This window comes from Pseudorasbora parva, chromosome 21 (assembly GCF_024679245.1).
Source record: "Pseudorasbora parva isolate DD20220531a chromosome 21, ASM2467924v1, whole genome shotgun sequence".
NCBI lineage: Eukaryota > Metazoa > Chordata > Actinopteri > Cypriniformes > Gobionidae > Pseudorasbora > Pseudorasbora parva.
Window position 1 is genome coordinate 19,000,934 of NC_090192.1, and position 17,691 is coordinate 19,018,624.

The following is a 17,691-nucleotide window of genomic DNA, read 5'->3' on the forward strand; positions in this document are numbered from 1 at the left end:
AGATACATGGAGACTAATACACCATTGGCATTGTACTTTACTTTACACATCTTTTGTAAAGTTAAATATGGCACTCAATTATATACATACATACTCACACACACATACAACCATTTCCAAACAACAATTTACATGATTTACAAGTACTGAGAGCACTTATATCAGTACAAATAGAGCTACTATTTTTATGTCTTTTCTGGACTGTGTATTATTACATTTTGAGAGATCTGTAGCTCACTGATCTGTCTCCTGAGCTGAACAATTTCTTCTTCTTGTTCATCAATCTTGCGCTTTAAACTGTAGATAACCTACAATAAAGAATAAAAGTTCATTTTTTACTGAGTTACAAGTTCAAAAGTTTCTTCAAAATATGAGGATAACTAAAATTAGGTTATATGCAGAACACATTTGTTTTGTGAGAGTAACAAAAAAAGAGATCACCCAAAAATGAAAATTAATTATTATTGTCTGTCATTATTAATTATTATTAATCTGTCATTAATTACTCATCCTCATGTCAAACCCTTAAGACTTTCGTTCATCGTCAGAAGACAAATACCGGTAGGTCTTTTGATTAAATCTGAGAGCTTTCTGTCCCTGCACATCTCAAAAGTTCATAATGAGATCCTAAAACGAATCCATGTAAATAGATTTATATGATGATGAACAGATTGAATTTACTGGTAGGCTGTTATTTACATATAAACATTCATCAAAACACATCAGTTGTGGTAAACCAATGGAAGCTCAAGTATGTTTACTTGATGTGCAAGAACCAATGAGGTTCATTGTCATATTACACAGCACGTTTGAGCTTCCACATGAAGTTTGTTCTCGTGTGTCAAGCAGGTTCGGGTTGAGCTTCTGTTTATGTTTGCTTATCAATGTTTATGAATAAAATACTAAATTCAATCTGTTCATCCTATAAAGTGATCAAATCTCTTCAGAAAATGTGGACTAAACCAAAAAATTCATATGGATTAGCTTTACGATTCCTTATTAACTTTTTGAAGCATCAAAGTTTTAAGTGCGTAGCTGTCAATGGAGGGGCAGAAAGCGCTGAGATTTCATCAAAAAGTTTGTTGTCCATTATGTTCCAAAAGTTTTATCTGCATTTGCATTTCGAAGATGAACAAATGTCTTACAGGTTTGGAATGACATGAGGGTGAGTAATTATTTAATGACTGATTGATTTTTGGGTGAACGAACGCTTTAAAGCCACACATACCATGTCACTGGTGCTGAAGAGGTCACTCTGAAGTAACTGAGAGGCACTTGGTCGCATTGAGGGATCAGAGCTGGTCAGCAGACTGATATATTTGGCCAAAAGTGGCCAGTTGTTGGACAGCGTGTTAGGGATCTTGCCCCGCCGTAGTTCTCCAAGTGTGTGCACACGCTCCATCTCAGTCCCAAATGGCTGGAATAACTCAAATGCAATCACTCCTATACTGTACATATCTGACTGTATAAATAAAAACAAGTACCGAGCGTCAAGTTCTACCACATTTTTTTGTATGTGCCTAAGATGAAACAATCACACATTACTTCAATGTGTGATTGTTTCATCTTAGGCACATACAAAAAAAAAAAAAAAAAAACAACACATTCAACAACAGAAATCACTGAATAGAAATGGCATTATAACACTTTGTAGCTTTACAGTACTCTACCTTTGAATCATAATGAGAACCCTCAAGTTGTTCTGGTGCAGCATAAACAAAAGTTCCCACTCCACTAGTGTGAGCCGAGTCTGAAAAGTGTGATCAGAAAATTGTTTAGTCCAAGCTGCCATCTAATGTTACCTGCTATTAAACCAGCAAACAGAAAAATAAGAATTACCCCCCCCCCCCCCCATTACAAATAGTTATTATAATTTGTAATAACTTGTGAATAGCTCTGTCACCTGTGTTTACACTTGCTTGAGAGCTGGAGGGCAACTGCTCATGCTCGTCCATTATAATGTTTTGGCAAGCCAAGCCAAAGTCCCCAATCTTCACATGGCACTCAGGTCCATGTAGGAAAATGTTTCTAGGCTGTAAATAAAAAAAATATACATTTTAATTTGCACTTTAAAACTGTGAGTTTGAGTAACTTTAAATAGTAGAGTAGTTTAAACTGAGATGATACTAGTACTAAAATGTTAATTAAACTAAATAAATACGTGGAGAGGACCCAAAATGTACAGATCAAGTACAGATTTTTTTTTTTAAATTTTTTAATTTATCGTGTTTTTATTGTTACATAGATAGAACATCCACAGTAATAAATATTCTAAATGACCAGTTTTAACATATTAATCGCTGATGAAAATTAGATTTGTTTAGGAATTTCATAGGTAATTGTGTGTTCTAGACTTTTGTTAACTAAAATATGTGTCTGAAGATCCAAGGGGGATTCAGGGATATTACCAGAACTATCAAACCTTTCTGTGACAAACAGATAAAAAGTGTGCTTGTAAGGGATAAGAAAAGTGTTTGTCAAATTGACAGCAACTCATTTTTTATTTTAAAATTTAGTTTAAGGATTAGTTCACTTTTAAATGAAAATTAGCCAATTATTTACTTACCCTCAAGCCATCCTCGGTATAAATGACTTTTTTCTTTCTGATAAACACAATGAGAGTTATATTCATACATTTGCTGATGCTTCCAAGCTTTATAAATGGCTGTGATAGGGAGTTTGAAGCTTAAAAAAATTGCATCCATCCATCATAAACATACTCCAGAAAGTTCAGTTTAGAAAGGGTTTTAGTATTTCATGGGAAAAAAATGGCAAAGTAACAACATAACCACACTACATTTTCAAGTCTGGTTGATAAACGCATCAAAAGAATAATAAATTAAATAAAAATCTTTGAAGTACTGTAAATGCTGCATTCATTTTAGATTCAGGAGTTCCATTCTCCTATAAATTATGAGAGAAATTTTTAAATAAAAAGGCAGTCAATTTTGGGGGTAAAGAAAAGAAATGGCAAAACAAACGCAGTGAAAATCGATGAAAAACAAACAAACATTGGATTTATTTATTCTCTTTAGAAGGCCATTATTAAAGGGATAGTTCACCGAAAAATGAAAATTAGCCCAAGGTTTCCTCACCCTCAAGTCATCCTAGGTGTATATGACATTCTTTTTTCAGATGAATAAAAGTTGAGTTATATTAAAAAGGTCCTGGCTAATCCAAGCTTTATAATGGCAGGGATTGTTTCTCTGGTTTTGAAATCCATACAAATGCATCTGTCCGTCAAATAATGTGCTTCACACGGCTCTGGGAGCTTAATAAATGCCTTTAGAAGTGAATTGATGCGTTTGTGTATGAAAATTATCCATATTTAAAACTTTATAAAGTATAAACGTTTCGGCTGATCACCTTCCGTATTCGGTTGATGGAAAAAGTGTTGAAAGTGCCTATGCAGTTCAAAGGCTTACGCTACCAGGTACGCTCGTCAGACATCGCATATGCAGAGAAGGCACTTTAAGCCCTTTTCGATGGAAAGCGATCGGCCGGAACTTTAATTTAAAAAAGGTTCTTACACAAATGCAACAATTTGTTTCAGAAGGACTTTATCAACCTCCCAGAGCCGTGTGGAGCACGTTATAAGATAGACAGATGCATTTTTATGAATTTCAAAAACAGAACAACAATCCCTGCCATTATAAAGCTTGGATTAGCCAGGACTTTTTTAATATAGTATAACTCTGATTGTGTTTGTCTGAAAGAAGAATGTCATATACACCTAGGACCTAGCACCTAGGACTTTAAGGGGGGTAAATCATGGGCTAATTTTCATTTTTGGGCGAACTATCCCTTTAGCAACCCTGAGCTGTGTGGAGTACGCTTATGATGAATGGATGCACTTATTTAATGGAGCCTGTCACTGCCATTATAAAGCTTGGAAGCACCGGACGCAAAGATTGTGTTCATCAGGAAGAAAAAAGTCATATATACCTAGGATGGCTTGAGGATGAGTATAATGGGGTAATTGGGGTATTGGGGGCATGGGGTAATTTGGGGGCATGGGGTAATTTTCATTTTAAAGTGAACTACTCCTTTAAATGTTATGCTGGCTATAAACTGTTATGAGGACACTGGAAGTATCAGTAAAATTAGTAAATCAATTGTTAAGTCAAATTGTTTTAGTCCAACCTCAAAAGCACAAGTATGCTTTGCACAATGTTGTGCCACACCTGTCCAACATCTGTTATCAAAACTCTAGGTATCCTACCATGTATACGAATGCTCCAGTTTTTATGCCAACAAGATTTACATGAACTAGATATATGTATGGTGCACAATGCCAAGTTATGTAAACCGACAAAATAAATACACATACCTTTAGGTCTCTGTGCATAATTCCACGGGAATGAATGTACTCCACTCCTTCAAGTACTTTCTTTAAAATCTTAAATGCCTGTTCACATTCTATTGACTCACAAGGATCTGTGGAAGAATGTATTGGTTAAAAAAATGCTCAAAACAATTCAACAATATAATTTTATGTTGGGATTGTGTGTTCAAAACATCTAGCTCTTAGCCTGATGTGGTTATACTCAATTCTAGTCAGAACATGAGTCTGATACTGCTCCATTGGGCTGTGATTATGGGTGTTTCACCCGAACCAGAAAAGACATCAATTGGCTAGAACTACAACTAATCAGAGCGACAAAGCGACGCATAACGAATTGTCAAATGTCAACAGAACTCAACTGCACCGTGTTGCCAAATCTGTGTTTTTTTTTCTGCGGGTTGTTTTCCATTTCCGTGGGTTAAAGCTACCTCGATTATGTGATATGTAGACCCAGGAATTGCCAAAATAGCACATATTTAACCCCACAAATGCCATTTTTTCCCCCTGAGAACTCCCCCTAAAAGCTATTGGGCATTTGGGCTTGTTTTGGGCTGTAGATGGTGAGTTTTGTTGTAAAAACTTGGTAACCCTGTCTGCACGTGCACTGGAATAAACAATCTGCCGGTGTTGTAAAAAAAAAAAAAAATGATTTTAAGGATACACATAATACTTACCAACATGATCATCATTTCAGAGAGAAATAGTGAAGGTTAATGCAGATACAAATAAGCTCTCCGTTTAGAATTTCAACAAATTTAATCCAAGTGCCTTTGATGACGTGCATGATTACGTTACTGTTTATTATCTGTCCGCCTAAAGCCTGCCCTGATGATTTCATTAGTCCGAACAGTTTCTGTTCGGGCATAATTACTCCTCTATGTATCAAGTCCAGACCGAACTGCCCGAGCTGAAATGTTGTGGGCGGGGCTGAGTTCGGCTGACATCCAGGCTATCTAGCTCTGCAAATTAGCTTTCCTTGTCTTTCCTGTTCAGGCATGTTCCAGCTCATGCAAAAACAGGAAAAGCATGTATATATATGTATGAGACATACTACCTATTAATTGGCATCTAAAGAAGGAAGTATAAATTTATAAATACTGTAAATTATAGTAACTCGAACTTTTATGAATAAAGTGATCTCACCTACTGACATCAAGAGTCCCACTGTGGTCCTTGAGTTTCTTTCTTGTATCCAGTCTTTCAAGGATCGCTCACAAAGCTGCATTTGTATATATAACATTAAGTGGAACTGAACCTATAGACAGGAACAGGCAAAAACATAATATTAAAGGGTTAGTTCACCCAAAAATGAAATTGATGTCATATAATTAGCTCTCTGGACATGGACAGTAAAGTGTGCATAGACTGCATATGCTCTGGGACTAAAATATAAAATATCTTAAACTGTGTTCTGAAAATGAACAGAGGTCTTACGGGTGTGGAACGACATTAGGGTGAGTCATTAATGACATCAATTTCAAAGGGTTAGGTCACCTAACCCTTTGAAATTGATGTCATTAATGACTCATAAAAGAGAAAACTTTTAACATAAAAGATTACGGAATAATTATTTCTCATTTCAATTCAATTAATGGTTTACATTCACTGGACCGTTTACCTCATGCGCCTGCTTTTCAGACCATTCAGTAGTGTCCATATCAATGTAAGAGTTATTGTTATTGTTCAGTTCCAGTTTATTTTGACTGAGGTCATCCTCCGAGAGTGTTGAACTGTCCCATTTAGCCGCAGGGCATTTGTTCACCATAGCGCGGGGCTTTCCCAGAAATACACATGGAACAAAGTTCTGTGGGTTGCGGACATTTTTGGGGCAAACAGCATGTCCCATCTCTTCTTTTGAAGTTGAGGGCTTCACTGACATGCTTTCTAGTGTAGCCTGATTTTCTTTGGCTTCGGCTTGTTCAGAATGTTCAAAAACAATGGACGATCCAGTGCTGCTGTTAGTGTTTTCCTGTGTGCACCTGAAGCAAGATGCATTTTCAAATATACTATTTTAAACGTGTTATAAATAGTTATTTGTATTGGAAAAAAATGTGTCAAACCATCTTACCCATATTTCTGTGACGGTTTCTCTAATGCTGGAAACGTTTGTGAAACGAGGGATTTGGGATCTAGTAAGATAAACAGACAATTTTACCATTTTGTATAATCCCAGAAATACTATTATTATTTAAACGGGATCTCCTAATGTAACCAATGTTATTGAGAACACATTGTTAGAACAATGTACTTTTCACAGCAGGCTGAACGTGCTCCATCCATGCAGTGTGATAGCCAACAATATTGGAATGCTGAAGGCTGGAGAGCACCTTAACTTCTCTAAGAACCTGCGAGGAGATAAAAAAAGACATAATAGATCAATCATGGGGGTACATTAGAACTATATTAACTGAATCTGTGACATACTTTACCTTCATGCAGTCTTCTCTTGTTACCTTCTTGATTAGAATTTTTTTCACAGCGTATTCCTGACCATCAAGCTTATTTGTGACCTAAAACAGTACGAGTGTTTTTAGTGTTTATGAGTCACCTTTCAAAAATATGTGTTTTCCATCTTTGGAGGACAATATGATTAAAACTTTTTCTTACTTTAAACACTTTGCCATAGGATCCTTTACCCAATGTTGCGATTTCTTCAAATTCACTAAGGTAACGGGATGTCTGTGCTTGGAAAAGACCATCTTTGGTTCTAGGATAGAAAAGCATATCTCATTATTTAAAATGTTAAAATACTGTACACTGCCGTTTAAAAGTTTGGGGTGAGTACGATTTTTGAAAATGCTAAAAAATTATACTTTTATTCAGCAAGGATGCATTAGATTGAAAAGTAAAGGCATTTATAATGTTAAAAATGACATTTCAAGTAAATGCTGTTCTTTTGTAGCCTAGAAATCTAGACGCACCCTAGCGCACCTGGGTTTTGAACTTTCTATTCATTAAATAATCCTGACAAATCCTGATTTCCACAAAATTCCACAAAATTTATAATAATAAGCAAACTGGTTTCAGCATTAATGATAATAATGAAAAATGAAAAATACTTTTTGAGCACCAAATCAGCTTATTTAAATGATTTTTAAAAGTTTGCATGACATTGAAGACTGGAGTTATGACTGCTATACAGTTGTTTTTAATTGTAATAATATTTCATATTATTATATCTTACTGTTTTTCCAGTATTTTTGATCAAATAAATGCAGCCTTGGTGAGCATAAGAGAATTTGACAGACTTTTAAATGGTAGCGTATATTACAACACAATGTAAGTGAAGGTGCTACAAATGTAAATGTTGTCACCTTAGACTCTGGTCTTCTGTACTCAAATATCTATGCTCCTGCAAAATCCAAAAGAGGAACAGGTCAGGCAAAATTATAATTCATTTTCTTTTGGTTTTGTTTGGAAAGCATCAGCTGGACAGAAATCTAAATGATTTTGAAGACAAATTAAGTTGGATTACCTGGGGGTAAAGCGACAAGCTGGTCGCATGCAGAAGCTCTGTGAACGCCCGGTTATGTTGTAGTCGAACTGTGCTGAACTCATCACTGATAGCCAGCGGAGAGAGGAGGTTCATGTTTGCTAAATGCTGGCCCATCACTGAAACATCAGAGGCATTTGAGGCAACAAACATTTTAAGACAAATAGCAAATAAACAAATTTATCCTTTTATAAGCCAATATCAGTGATGGTTTACCTTTAAACAGCATGCGTGAGCGTGTAGGATCACTCTCGTAAACAAAGCACAAGTGTTCCAGTAGAGATCCCAGCAGAAGTTGGTTGGGAATGGCAGAGGCAAATTCCTGGATCGACGGATACTGTTTCCCAGCCAGCAACACCTCACAGTTACTGTCCGAGTCTGAGGCTGCATTTATATAAAACAAACAAAGGGTGATAAATCCTAATGTTTGACCATGTTTGAATATAAATTATGAAGAGAAAAAAACGACTTGGATTGGATATTTCTTACCTTCAGCAATAACTTTGGCAATTAAAGCCATAATGTCACTTCCCCCAGAATCCATTTAGACACCATATATTTAATTTACTGTACTCTCTTAACAGCTGAGCAAGTAGAAATATACAAATGCTGCATCTTGTGTGAACATCAGGGGTGGGTAAGGTCTAAGTAACTTATCAGCTTGAAACAGTTTCAAGTTACCCCCACACACCCCTATGAAGTCCCACAGACGAAATATAATGTAGGGGAGAGATCTTATTTTAGTAATTTGCATGCTATTTTGTCAGTTTTTGCACCTGTTGTTTACAGTCCCCAAAAAGAGTAAATAATCATAGAACTAACAACAACACCAACTGTTTTAGTTTAAGAGCACAAACTCAAACCATGACTCCTCTGCTAACAGTGCTAACGTAACTTTATGCCATGCCATGAATGAAAGGGGCTGTACTTAATATTTCTGTTGGAGTGGACTCACTGTCAAATTGGACGTCATCCTCCTTATCTTTCAGGTTGAACATTCCTCCTTTAGGTCCTCTGTCTTGGGTGAAAAGGCCCCGTCGGATATGAAGGCTACAACGGCTGTTCAGATTAGAAACTACACTGCTACTCGAACTTTCTTCTGCCATGAGTCTCTGTTGTGTGAAACGACGCTTTTCTAAGACACTTCTGTGTGTGCATCACATGTAGCATCACAGTAGCTCCATTCAGAAAGGGCAAACTTTCAAAAACCCAACCCCTTTGATTGAGCAAACGACCACACTCACAAGTTTTAAAACCGGCCGAATAAAAATATCACCGTAAACTGACAGTGACCTGCCATGTTTCAAGGGACAGGAGTAAGGGAGGATCTCAAAATTGTCAGATATGATGAACAAAACAATATAATGCATCAAAACGGTAATCAAAAATAGGTTCTGTTTATGGTTTGTAGTTTCGAAAAACTTGTATCTCTATAAAAAATACCGCTTAGAAGACAATAACATTAACAACGTTGTTGAGTCAGTGTCAGTTTCGACCATTATCGGATTTGAACTTTGCACACAGTCCCTAACTCAGTCAACCACGCGCAGGATGATGTAATGTTTCAAAATATAACGTTAAAATCGGTACTTTAGTTTTGTTACAAAGACCAACAATATGATATATCAATAAAAAAATGGGGGGGGGGGGGGCGGCATTAATGCTGCCTTCAATCGGAAGTATCGTAAATGCTTCCGTTAGTTTCCTAGTTTAAAAATGGGACATGAATGCCCTCTCAGTCACAAATTTGTAATCACGACTTTGGAAGTGGAATATTTCCGATATCACGGCAGCATTGGTTAAAGATCAACTTGGCACAAAATAATTAAAAAAGAAAGAAGGATGCAGGTCGACAGCACAGTGAGCAGCGGTTGATCACATGTCACGAACGCACGCAAAAGGACGTTTTGCGTCACGAAGCCGGCGGGAAACGTAATACGCATTCAGAGCAGCATAGAGCGACGCAGTTAAGCGCGTGCGTTTATTTTGGTGTGTGCGTTCCACTGTAGGTTTAGCAGAACATTTTTCTTGAAGAAGCATTGGTTTTTCACACTGAGCAATGAAAACACATTACATTCGCGCTTCTTGTTTCTTCTGAATGTGGCAAGGTGCAAAAGCTATCAAAATAGCCACAATGCAAAGCTTAAAAATTAAGCTGCTGTGATTAGTAACTTACCATATTGTTACAGGAAGGATGTCAGATTCGTGGTAAGTTTTATAGCTTTGCATATTATTTTACCAATGGTTGCTACATTATAACAACGATAATTGTATTATCTGATATGCTGGAAACTTTGTTTACTACAGTACAGTAACGTTACTTAATGCTGTTTGTATTTTAAATTCCTAGCACAGGCTCTGCTGGAGCAATAAAGGCAATAGACAAACAGTCTGTGCATCAAATCTGCTCTGGACAGGTGGTGCTGAGTCTGGCCACAGCTGTTAAAGAGCTGGTGGAGAACAGCATTGATGCTGGTGCCACTAATGTTGGTGAGCTCAAGAGATGACCACATGAGGAAACGTAGTGCTTGAGATAATGCTACATTTGGTAAATCGTTTTGTTTTCATACAGATGTCAAGCTAAAAGACAGTGGAACAGAATCTGTGGAAGTGTCCGACAATGGAAAAGGTGTTGAGGAGCAAAACTTTGAGGGACTAAGTAAGTGGCCTAAGATTGGAATAAATCAAAAGTTTTCAAAATAATTCTCATATGCGCAAAAAAGCAGAATTTATTTTATCAAAATATAGTAAACACAGTTATATAAGAAAATACAGTAATATTACAATTTAAAATAACTGTTTTCTATTTGAATACATTTTAAAATTGAAAGAACCTCGAAATTACGAAAGATTTGAACCTCAGGTCGATTTGCGTCAACTTTGATGCCATGCATCTTAATCCTACACTATTGTTGCTATAAATGAATCTGTTTTCTGTAGTTTTGTCTGGCCCCACCAGACATTTAATGAACAATATATTTATTTATTTGTACTTAATGCAAATGGCATGATCTACTCCAGTAAAAACTTTCTGAGAGAGGACCCACCCACATTTTTTTAGCTTTGAATGCCTATGACTAATAGTAATAATGTTTCACTTCTTTTAAAAACATAAAAAAATCTGAATATTCTAGACTCTTGGTGAGTAGTGTACCTATCTGTCTTCTCCACATCTGCAGCTTTAAAACATCATACCTCTAAAATAAGAGATTTTTCCGACCTGATACACGTGGAGACGTTTGGGTTCCGTGGTGAAGCTCTCAGCTCACTTTGTGCTCTTAGGTAACACTTTACTTGGATGTGTCTTCTTAATTGCATTGATATTTTTAATTTAATCTCTCTAGTGCTTCCTTAGTATACACTGTTTTATATTTGCAGTGATCTTAGTGTTGTGACCTGTCATGAGAGCGCTCAGATTGGAGCTCGGCTGGTGTATGACCACAATGGTCAACTCACTCAGCGCGTGCCACATCCCCGTCAGCACGGCACTACCATCACACTTCAGAAGCTTTTCTCCACGTTACCTGTCCGACACAAGGAGTTCCAGCGCAACATCAAAAAGGTCTGCTGGAATACTGTATATTTGGGTGCATGGTTTTGTATCCATGTTTAGGAAGGAAATAAATAGTTTCTTCACAGGAATATTCCAAGATGATTTTCGTCTTGCAATCCTACTGCATCATCTCCACTGGTGTGCGTATTACATGCACTAACCAGATGGGACAAGGCAAGCGCACCCCAGTACTATGCACCAGCGGCAGTGACAGCATGAGAGACAACATTGGAGCTGTGTTTGGACCTAAACAGGTGAGAATAAACTGTTTTCTGTAGTGGATATTTTAAGTAGAATAATTCCTAAACCAAAATTGACCAACAGAACACACTGTCATATTATTGTAACAAAGTACCTGCATTATTGTTTGTCGCTGTTGTTTTAGGGTAACATGTATGTCACATTTTTATTTGTCCTCAGCTACAAAGTTTGATTCCCTTCCAACAAATATCTCCCAATGACTCAATTAAGGAAGACTATGGTCTCAGTGGGGTAGATGTTCCAAAAGACCTTTTCATGTGAGTTTTTATGTGTAAACATATTCATTTTTTTAAATTTCTATCTAATATTAACTTATTATCAGTTCTATGCAAATCAGGTAATGAAAATCATATTATAATGTGGAATATTCCTGTGTAAAGTGATGTTTATTGGTATTATCACAATCTAGCATTGAAGGGTTTGTGTCACAAGCGGATCATGGTGTTGGTCGAAGTGCTACTGACAGGCAGTTCTTCTTTATCAACAAAAGACCCTGTGATCCAGTAAAGGTGTGGTCTTTTTATATAAGTATTATTGCGTTTATAATTATATGCAATAAGTGTGATGTTTTCATATTTTTTGTAATATTTTCAGGTCTCCAAGCTTGTGAATGAGGTTTATCACATGTATAATCGGCATCAATACCCATTTGTCGCTCTAAACATCACTGTCGCCTCAGGTAAGACATAAATTGTATATACTGTATATAATATATAGTATCTGAACGTAAATAAGTGTATACTTTACTTTTAAAAATGTTGGAGTCTGGAAGAAATTAGGAATTAAATTGTAAATGTCTTTTCTGTCACTTTTGACCGGTGTTGCAAAAAATAACATTTCAAATAAACTTGTTCTGAACCTTCTCTTCATCAAAGAATCTTATAAACTAAGGTCACAGATTCCACAAATATTAAGCAGCACAATTATTTTCATTAATTCTAATAAGAAACTCATTAATACTAATACGAAATGATTCCTGAGCACCAAATGAGCATATTAAAATAATTTCTGGATCATGTGACACTGAAAACTCATTGCGATCATTGCGATCGATCACATTGTTCATTTTACAATAGATTAAAATAGAAGTTATTTTAAATTGTAATAATATTAAAAATATTTAACAATTGATTGTATTTTTGTACTTTGTAGTCTACAGACCCTGAACCTTTAAATGGTAGTGTTAGAGTTTTTTTAAGACATTTAAATGTCTGCTGTAGTTCCACTGTTAGACACCAGGTGGTGTGTGGGTTTAATGGATTTATAGGTAGCCAGAGAGAAAGTGAAGGCAAGTGTAATAGGGAAGCAAATCATTTTTGACCGTGTCAAGAGTGGTTATTAGTGATGCAAAGTCTGATTAATTTCCGCAAACCGGTTCTTTTTGGACAGTTCAGCTCAATGAACCGGTTTTAAAAATCATCATGCAATGATGCCTGCATTTATTTTATGTTTTTTTAAAATGCATTTCTCAGTGTTGTTATATCAAGGAAACATTCAAATAAAGTAATCCGTGTCAATGCATATTGAAACAATAAAATAGTTATTTGCTTGAGTGCATTTAGCTGATTATTGCCTTTCTTTCACTTAAGTTAATTGTGCATGTCTTCACAGTTAATTTATTCTTCATGTTGGATTTGACAGAAAATTGCACAGCTACAGTACACATTACATATACTGATCAGCAAATTCGAATATGTTCTTTATGTCTAAAGTAGCCTACCATAGAACGAGTAAACCAACTCCTTGTTTATTGTCCTTATAAACTCCTTGATTTAAAATACAATCTGCATGCGCACAACCATATCATTTTTTTCATATTTTAATAAAATGAAGGCATATTAGATAAAAAACGTGTTAATAAGTTCACGTGGTTAATGGTGTTTGTGGTTACAGTTTCAGTTATGGATCCTTTACGTCGGATATGACTGACCAATATTGAGTTGCCCATGCACATCTTGGATAAGATACCTAAAAGTTTCACACATACAGCACACATTACAGACATACGTAAATGTTACATGTCTAAAGTAATCTATATAGAAAGATTAAACCAGTCTTATAAAATGATGAATATCCCTTAAAGACTTAACTACAGTAAAAATGTATTTAAATCTCTTTACAGAAACGTTTTTGCAGGTTTTAATAAAATGTTATTTATTAACAGTTGTCATAATAAGCATATTTCCATTAGCCTACGTGCCTTAGACTTGTGTTGCCAACTCAATCATCAGAATTCTCAGCAATCCTCTGCAAACTTCGACAGATGTTTGAACCGACTGATGTTGAACCGATTTTTTTTAATCGGTCGTGCTAATTCGGCTTTTGTGTTTTGCATTCTTTTTGGTTAATTAACCAGCTCAACCGGCTACTTGCTGAGAACCGGCTCAAAAGATTGGTTTGTTCAAGAACCGAACATCACTAGTAGTTATGCAAAGGGATTACTATCCTCTAGTTTGAGCATCGGAACTGTCACAAATAAAGGGGATAAATGCAGTACTGGACTGGAAAACGTCTTCTTTTAGATCTCACGCACAAGATAATCCTTCAGCACCTCTAGCCTAAGTGACAAGATGGTACTTTGTCGCTATAGGTAGTATAATACAAAGCATGTAGAATATAACTGCTAAATTCAGTATTTTTTAAACTTGTAATTTAATCCTGTATTTTGACTTTGTTTCACTTTAGACTGTGTCGACGTGAATGTCACTCCAGACAAACGTCAAATCCTTCTACAAGAGGAAAAACTCTTGCTGGCCATTCTGAAAAGCTCACTCATCGCTATGTTTGAGATTGGTGTCAATAAAATCAGTCTCAATCACATTTCTCCAGCCATTACCAGTAAGTACTTTAGATCTTTTAAAACAGCTCATGTGTTGTCTTGAAGTGTCATTCATTACATATGTTGATGTTGCTCTTGAAGGCCTGTGTAGACCAACTGAGACAAACGCTGGTTCAGAAGATTGTGGAACAGGTTCACTCTCTGAAGCTCTTCCAGATGATGGGACCCCAAAGACTTCCATCAACCTAGCAGGACTTAAAAAAGCATTTTCAAAAAATCAGACTCCAGGAAGTGGGTCAAAGCAGCCTAGTCTTAAGGATTATTGTGCTGGTCCTTCTCAAAAGAAGATGTTTTCCTTTGTAAGCTGCTCTAAAAAAACGACGGACATTATGAAGCCATCTTTAAAATCCTCTCCAAGTTTTGCTGCTGTTACTTCCATTAAATCAACTGTTTGTCTAGCTAAATATGAAAGCACCTATGATAGTGATGCTGTTGATTCTAGGGCTGCGAACCAAAGTTCTGTTGAAGATGATCCAGAGATTCTACATGAAAACAATTCAGAAAACAAGCCAGTTTTACATAACCCTATTATATATGAAACTGATGTTAAAGCACAGACTATTGATGAGCCTTTAGTTGAGAAGTTCTGGAGTCGTGAACCTTTGGTGCCAGAGACGAAGTCAGAACAACACCAGGACAGAATCTTCAGTCCTGACCCTAAAAGAGCTAGACATGAAGAAGATGAACTTCCATCATGGGGCTGTCTGGGGGATTTCAAAAACAAGAATGCTTCCCTGCATTTGGATTCACCTGTCAGCATACAAAAGAAAACAATGCTTTTGCAGTTTTCTCTGCAGGAACTTTCTAAAAGAATCCAGAGACTACATGCTCAGAAGACAGAGAATAATGATGGAGAACCAAAATATAGACGTTTCAGGGCGAAGATTAACCCTGGAGAAAACCATAGTGCTGAGGACGAGCTTAAGAAAGAAATAAGGTTAGACTGATCTTTAGTTTGAACTAGAGATAGTCCACCTAAAGATGAAAATTATATCAAGATAATTTCAGCTCATAATTTTCTCTCCCTCATGTTGTTCCAAACCGGTATGACTTACTTTCTTCTGTTGAACATGAAAGATTTTTTAAAGAATGTTGATGACCCAACCCTTTTAGTCTAGCCTGACAAGCCAGACCCACATCAAGATGTTTGGTCTGGAAACTCAACATTGACAGGGCTCAATCCGAGGGGCGGGATAAACGGTTGTCTTTCAAACTCCCTCTGCACGGTGTGCACGCAGTTGGATAGCGCTACAACCAACCAGAGCAACGAAGGTGAAGCAGAGCTAGTTGACAGATTAAACTTTCGCCGTATCCGGTCGGCAAATCTCAGAATACATCTTCCCTTCTTAAGAATGACTTCAGTGCCGTTCTTTTCTCAGAGAAAAGCTTAACTCCAGTCTTCCAGAGTCGCGGTCAAAGCTAATTCGAAAGACCGCCATTCGCCAGTTTCTGTGTTTACTAGTAGCATGCAAGAGCAACTCGGCCATTATTATGTTAAGCCCCGCCCATCGACTTTATACACGATGTGATTGGCCCGACCAGAGTATGGCTTTCACAGCTCAGAAGTGTATTGAGAGTTGTTAGACGACACTCATGGCAGATTAGAGTGCTGCTTGGGTGTGTCTAGATTTCTAGGCTACTTTTAGTCATCATTGACTTGTATTTTTTGTTGTATTTTTGTCCCTACAATGGGAACCAAAACTTATTGGTTGCCATACTTCTTCAAAATATGTTCTGCAGAAGAAAGAAATGCATACAGTTTTGGAACAACCTGAGGATGAGTAAATTATGACAGAACTTTACTTTTTAGTAAGACTATCCATTTGAAGTAACAGAATCATGTTTATGTATCTAAATGCCATTAAAGGGTTACTTCACCGATTAGCATATGGCGTTGTATCAGTAGAATCCCCCCCCCCCCAAAGGCAGCAAAGCAATCTGGGAATTGTTGTCTTTCATTCCCATGAGACAAGAATACATTGTCTGTCTTTTCTCAGTCTAGAAAGCACCAAATTCAAAAATAATTTCAAATTTCTACTACATTGATGACCCAGTTTAACTACAGATTCATCCTCCCAGCGCTGAAGTACCCCTTTAACAAGGTTTTACTTTTCTTTACAGCAAAGATATGTTCAAGGATATGGAAATCATCGGTCAGTTCAACCTGGGTTTTATTATCACCAAGCTGAAATCTGACATTTTCATAATCGACCAGCATGCCACAGACGAAAAGTACAATTTTGAGATGCTCCAACAGAACACTGTCTTAAAGGGACAGAGGCTCATAGTGTAAGTCTCAATCTGCACCAATTAGTTGAACTGGAAGCTGTTTTTTATTTTCAATTTAACTTATATTTTCCTGATCCATACGCAGTCCACAAAGTCTCCACCTCCCTGCTATCAGTGAAACGGTGCTCATGGAAAACCTTGAAATCTTCAGAAAGAATGGTTTTGACTTCCTCATTGATGAAGATGGTGAGTTATCTACTGTAGTAGACATTCATGATCATATCTGTTACATATTCCTTCAAATTGTTGTGGGATGGTGGTGTTTATCAGCTCAGGTTATGGAGAGGGTGAAGCTGGTGTCTTTACCTACAAGCAAGAATTGGACCTTTGGCCCAAATGACATTGAAGAACTAATCTTCATGCTTAGCGACAGTCCAGGAATCATGTGTCGACCTTCTCGAGTAAGACAGATGTTTGCATCCAGGGCTTGTCGCAAATCGGTAAGTGCAGCTAGTTTTTCTTCCAGTCAGGAATATTTTGCAACTCTGTTCTAACCCCCCTTTGTGAACCCAAATAAAAACATGTAAAGATCAGAGTCTGGGATTGAGACATTTTTGTGGTCTTTAAAAAGTTTTATATGAACAATGTGTGAATGTTTTTCTGTTTGCTCAGGTGATGGTTGGCACTGCCCTCAACATCAGTGAAATGAAGAAACTTGTACTTCACATGGGAGAAATTGAACAGCCCTGGAATTGTCCACATGGTAGACCCACCATGAGACACCTTGCTAATCTGGATATGGTTTCTCCTGACTGAAACACTTTATTTTTGCTATGTTTGGCTGTGAATTTTATATTGACTGTCAAACACTATTGTTTTAATTAAGGATTTTATTATTATTTGTATAATAAAGTGTCTTTCTCATATTGATTTTCATGTTGTGTTTGAAGCTTTATTGCCGTAATTCTTTA

At 36.7% G+C, this 17,691-nt stretch overlaps 2 protein-coding genes across 5 annotated transcripts; one reads left to right on the forward strand and one right to left on the reverse strand.

Annotated features, from left to right (window-relative positions):
- Window positions 1–19: 19 nt before the first annotated feature.
- eif2ak1 (eukaryotic translation initiation factor 2-alpha kinase 1) lies at window positions 20–9,437 on the reverse strand. 3 transcript variants are annotated; one of them, XM_067430051.1, is made up of 15 exons: window positions 8,794–9,426; window positions 8,055–8,222; window positions 7,821–7,957; window positions 7,660–7,697; window positions 6,953–7,052; window positions 6,775–6,855; window positions 6,594–6,690; window positions 6,414–6,474; window positions 5,964–6,324; window positions 5,489–5,600; window positions 4,331–4,437; window positions 1,904–2,033; window positions 1,671–1,750; window positions 1,229–1,462; window positions 20–308 (listed from the first exon to the last, which is right to left on the reverse strand). In XM_067430051.1, exons 1-15 carry the CDS (start codon window positions 8,942–8,944, stop codon window positions 186–188), a joined length of 1,980 nt encoding a protein of 659 aa, XP_067286152.1. In that variant the 5' UTR covers window positions 8,945–9,426; the 3' UTR covers window positions 20–185. The 3 variants fall into 3 exon arrangements, with proteins under 3 accessions (XP_067286152.1, XP_067286153.1, XP_067286154.1); XM_067430052.1 differs by lacking the exon at window positions 8,794–9,426 and adding an exon at window positions 8,328–8,737; XM_067430053.1 differs by lacking the exons at window positions 20–308; window positions 1,229–1,462; window positions 1,671–1,750 and adding an exon at window positions 2,567–2,603 and having other exon boundaries at window positions 8,794–9,437.
- Window positions 9,438–9,715: 278 nt separating this feature from the next.
- Window positions 9,716–17,656, forward strand: pms2 (PMS1 homolog 2, mismatch repair system component). 2 transcript variants are annotated; one of them, XM_067430055.1, is made up of 15 exons: window positions 9,718–10,046; window positions 10,189–10,328; window positions 10,411–10,497; window positions 11,018–11,120; window positions 11,217–11,400; window positions 11,478–11,645; window positions 11,812–11,909; window positions 12,062–12,161; window positions 12,247–12,331; window positions 14,338–14,490; window positions 14,573–15,428; window positions 16,613–16,780; window positions 16,866–16,966; window positions 17,051–17,220; window positions 17,393–17,656. In XM_067430055.1, the coding sequence occupies exons 1-15, from the start codon at window positions 10,033–10,035 to the stop codon at window positions 17,534–17,536; spliced, it is 2,571 nt and encodes an 856-aa protein (XP_067286156.1). In that variant the 5' UTR covers window positions 9,718–10,032; the 3' UTR covers window positions 17,537–17,656. The 2 variants fall into 2 exon arrangements, with proteins under 2 accessions (XP_067286155.1, XP_067286156.1); XM_067430054.1 differs by having other exon boundaries at window positions 9,716–10,046; window positions 16,866–17,220.
- Window positions 17,657–17,691: the final 35 nt, after the last annotated feature.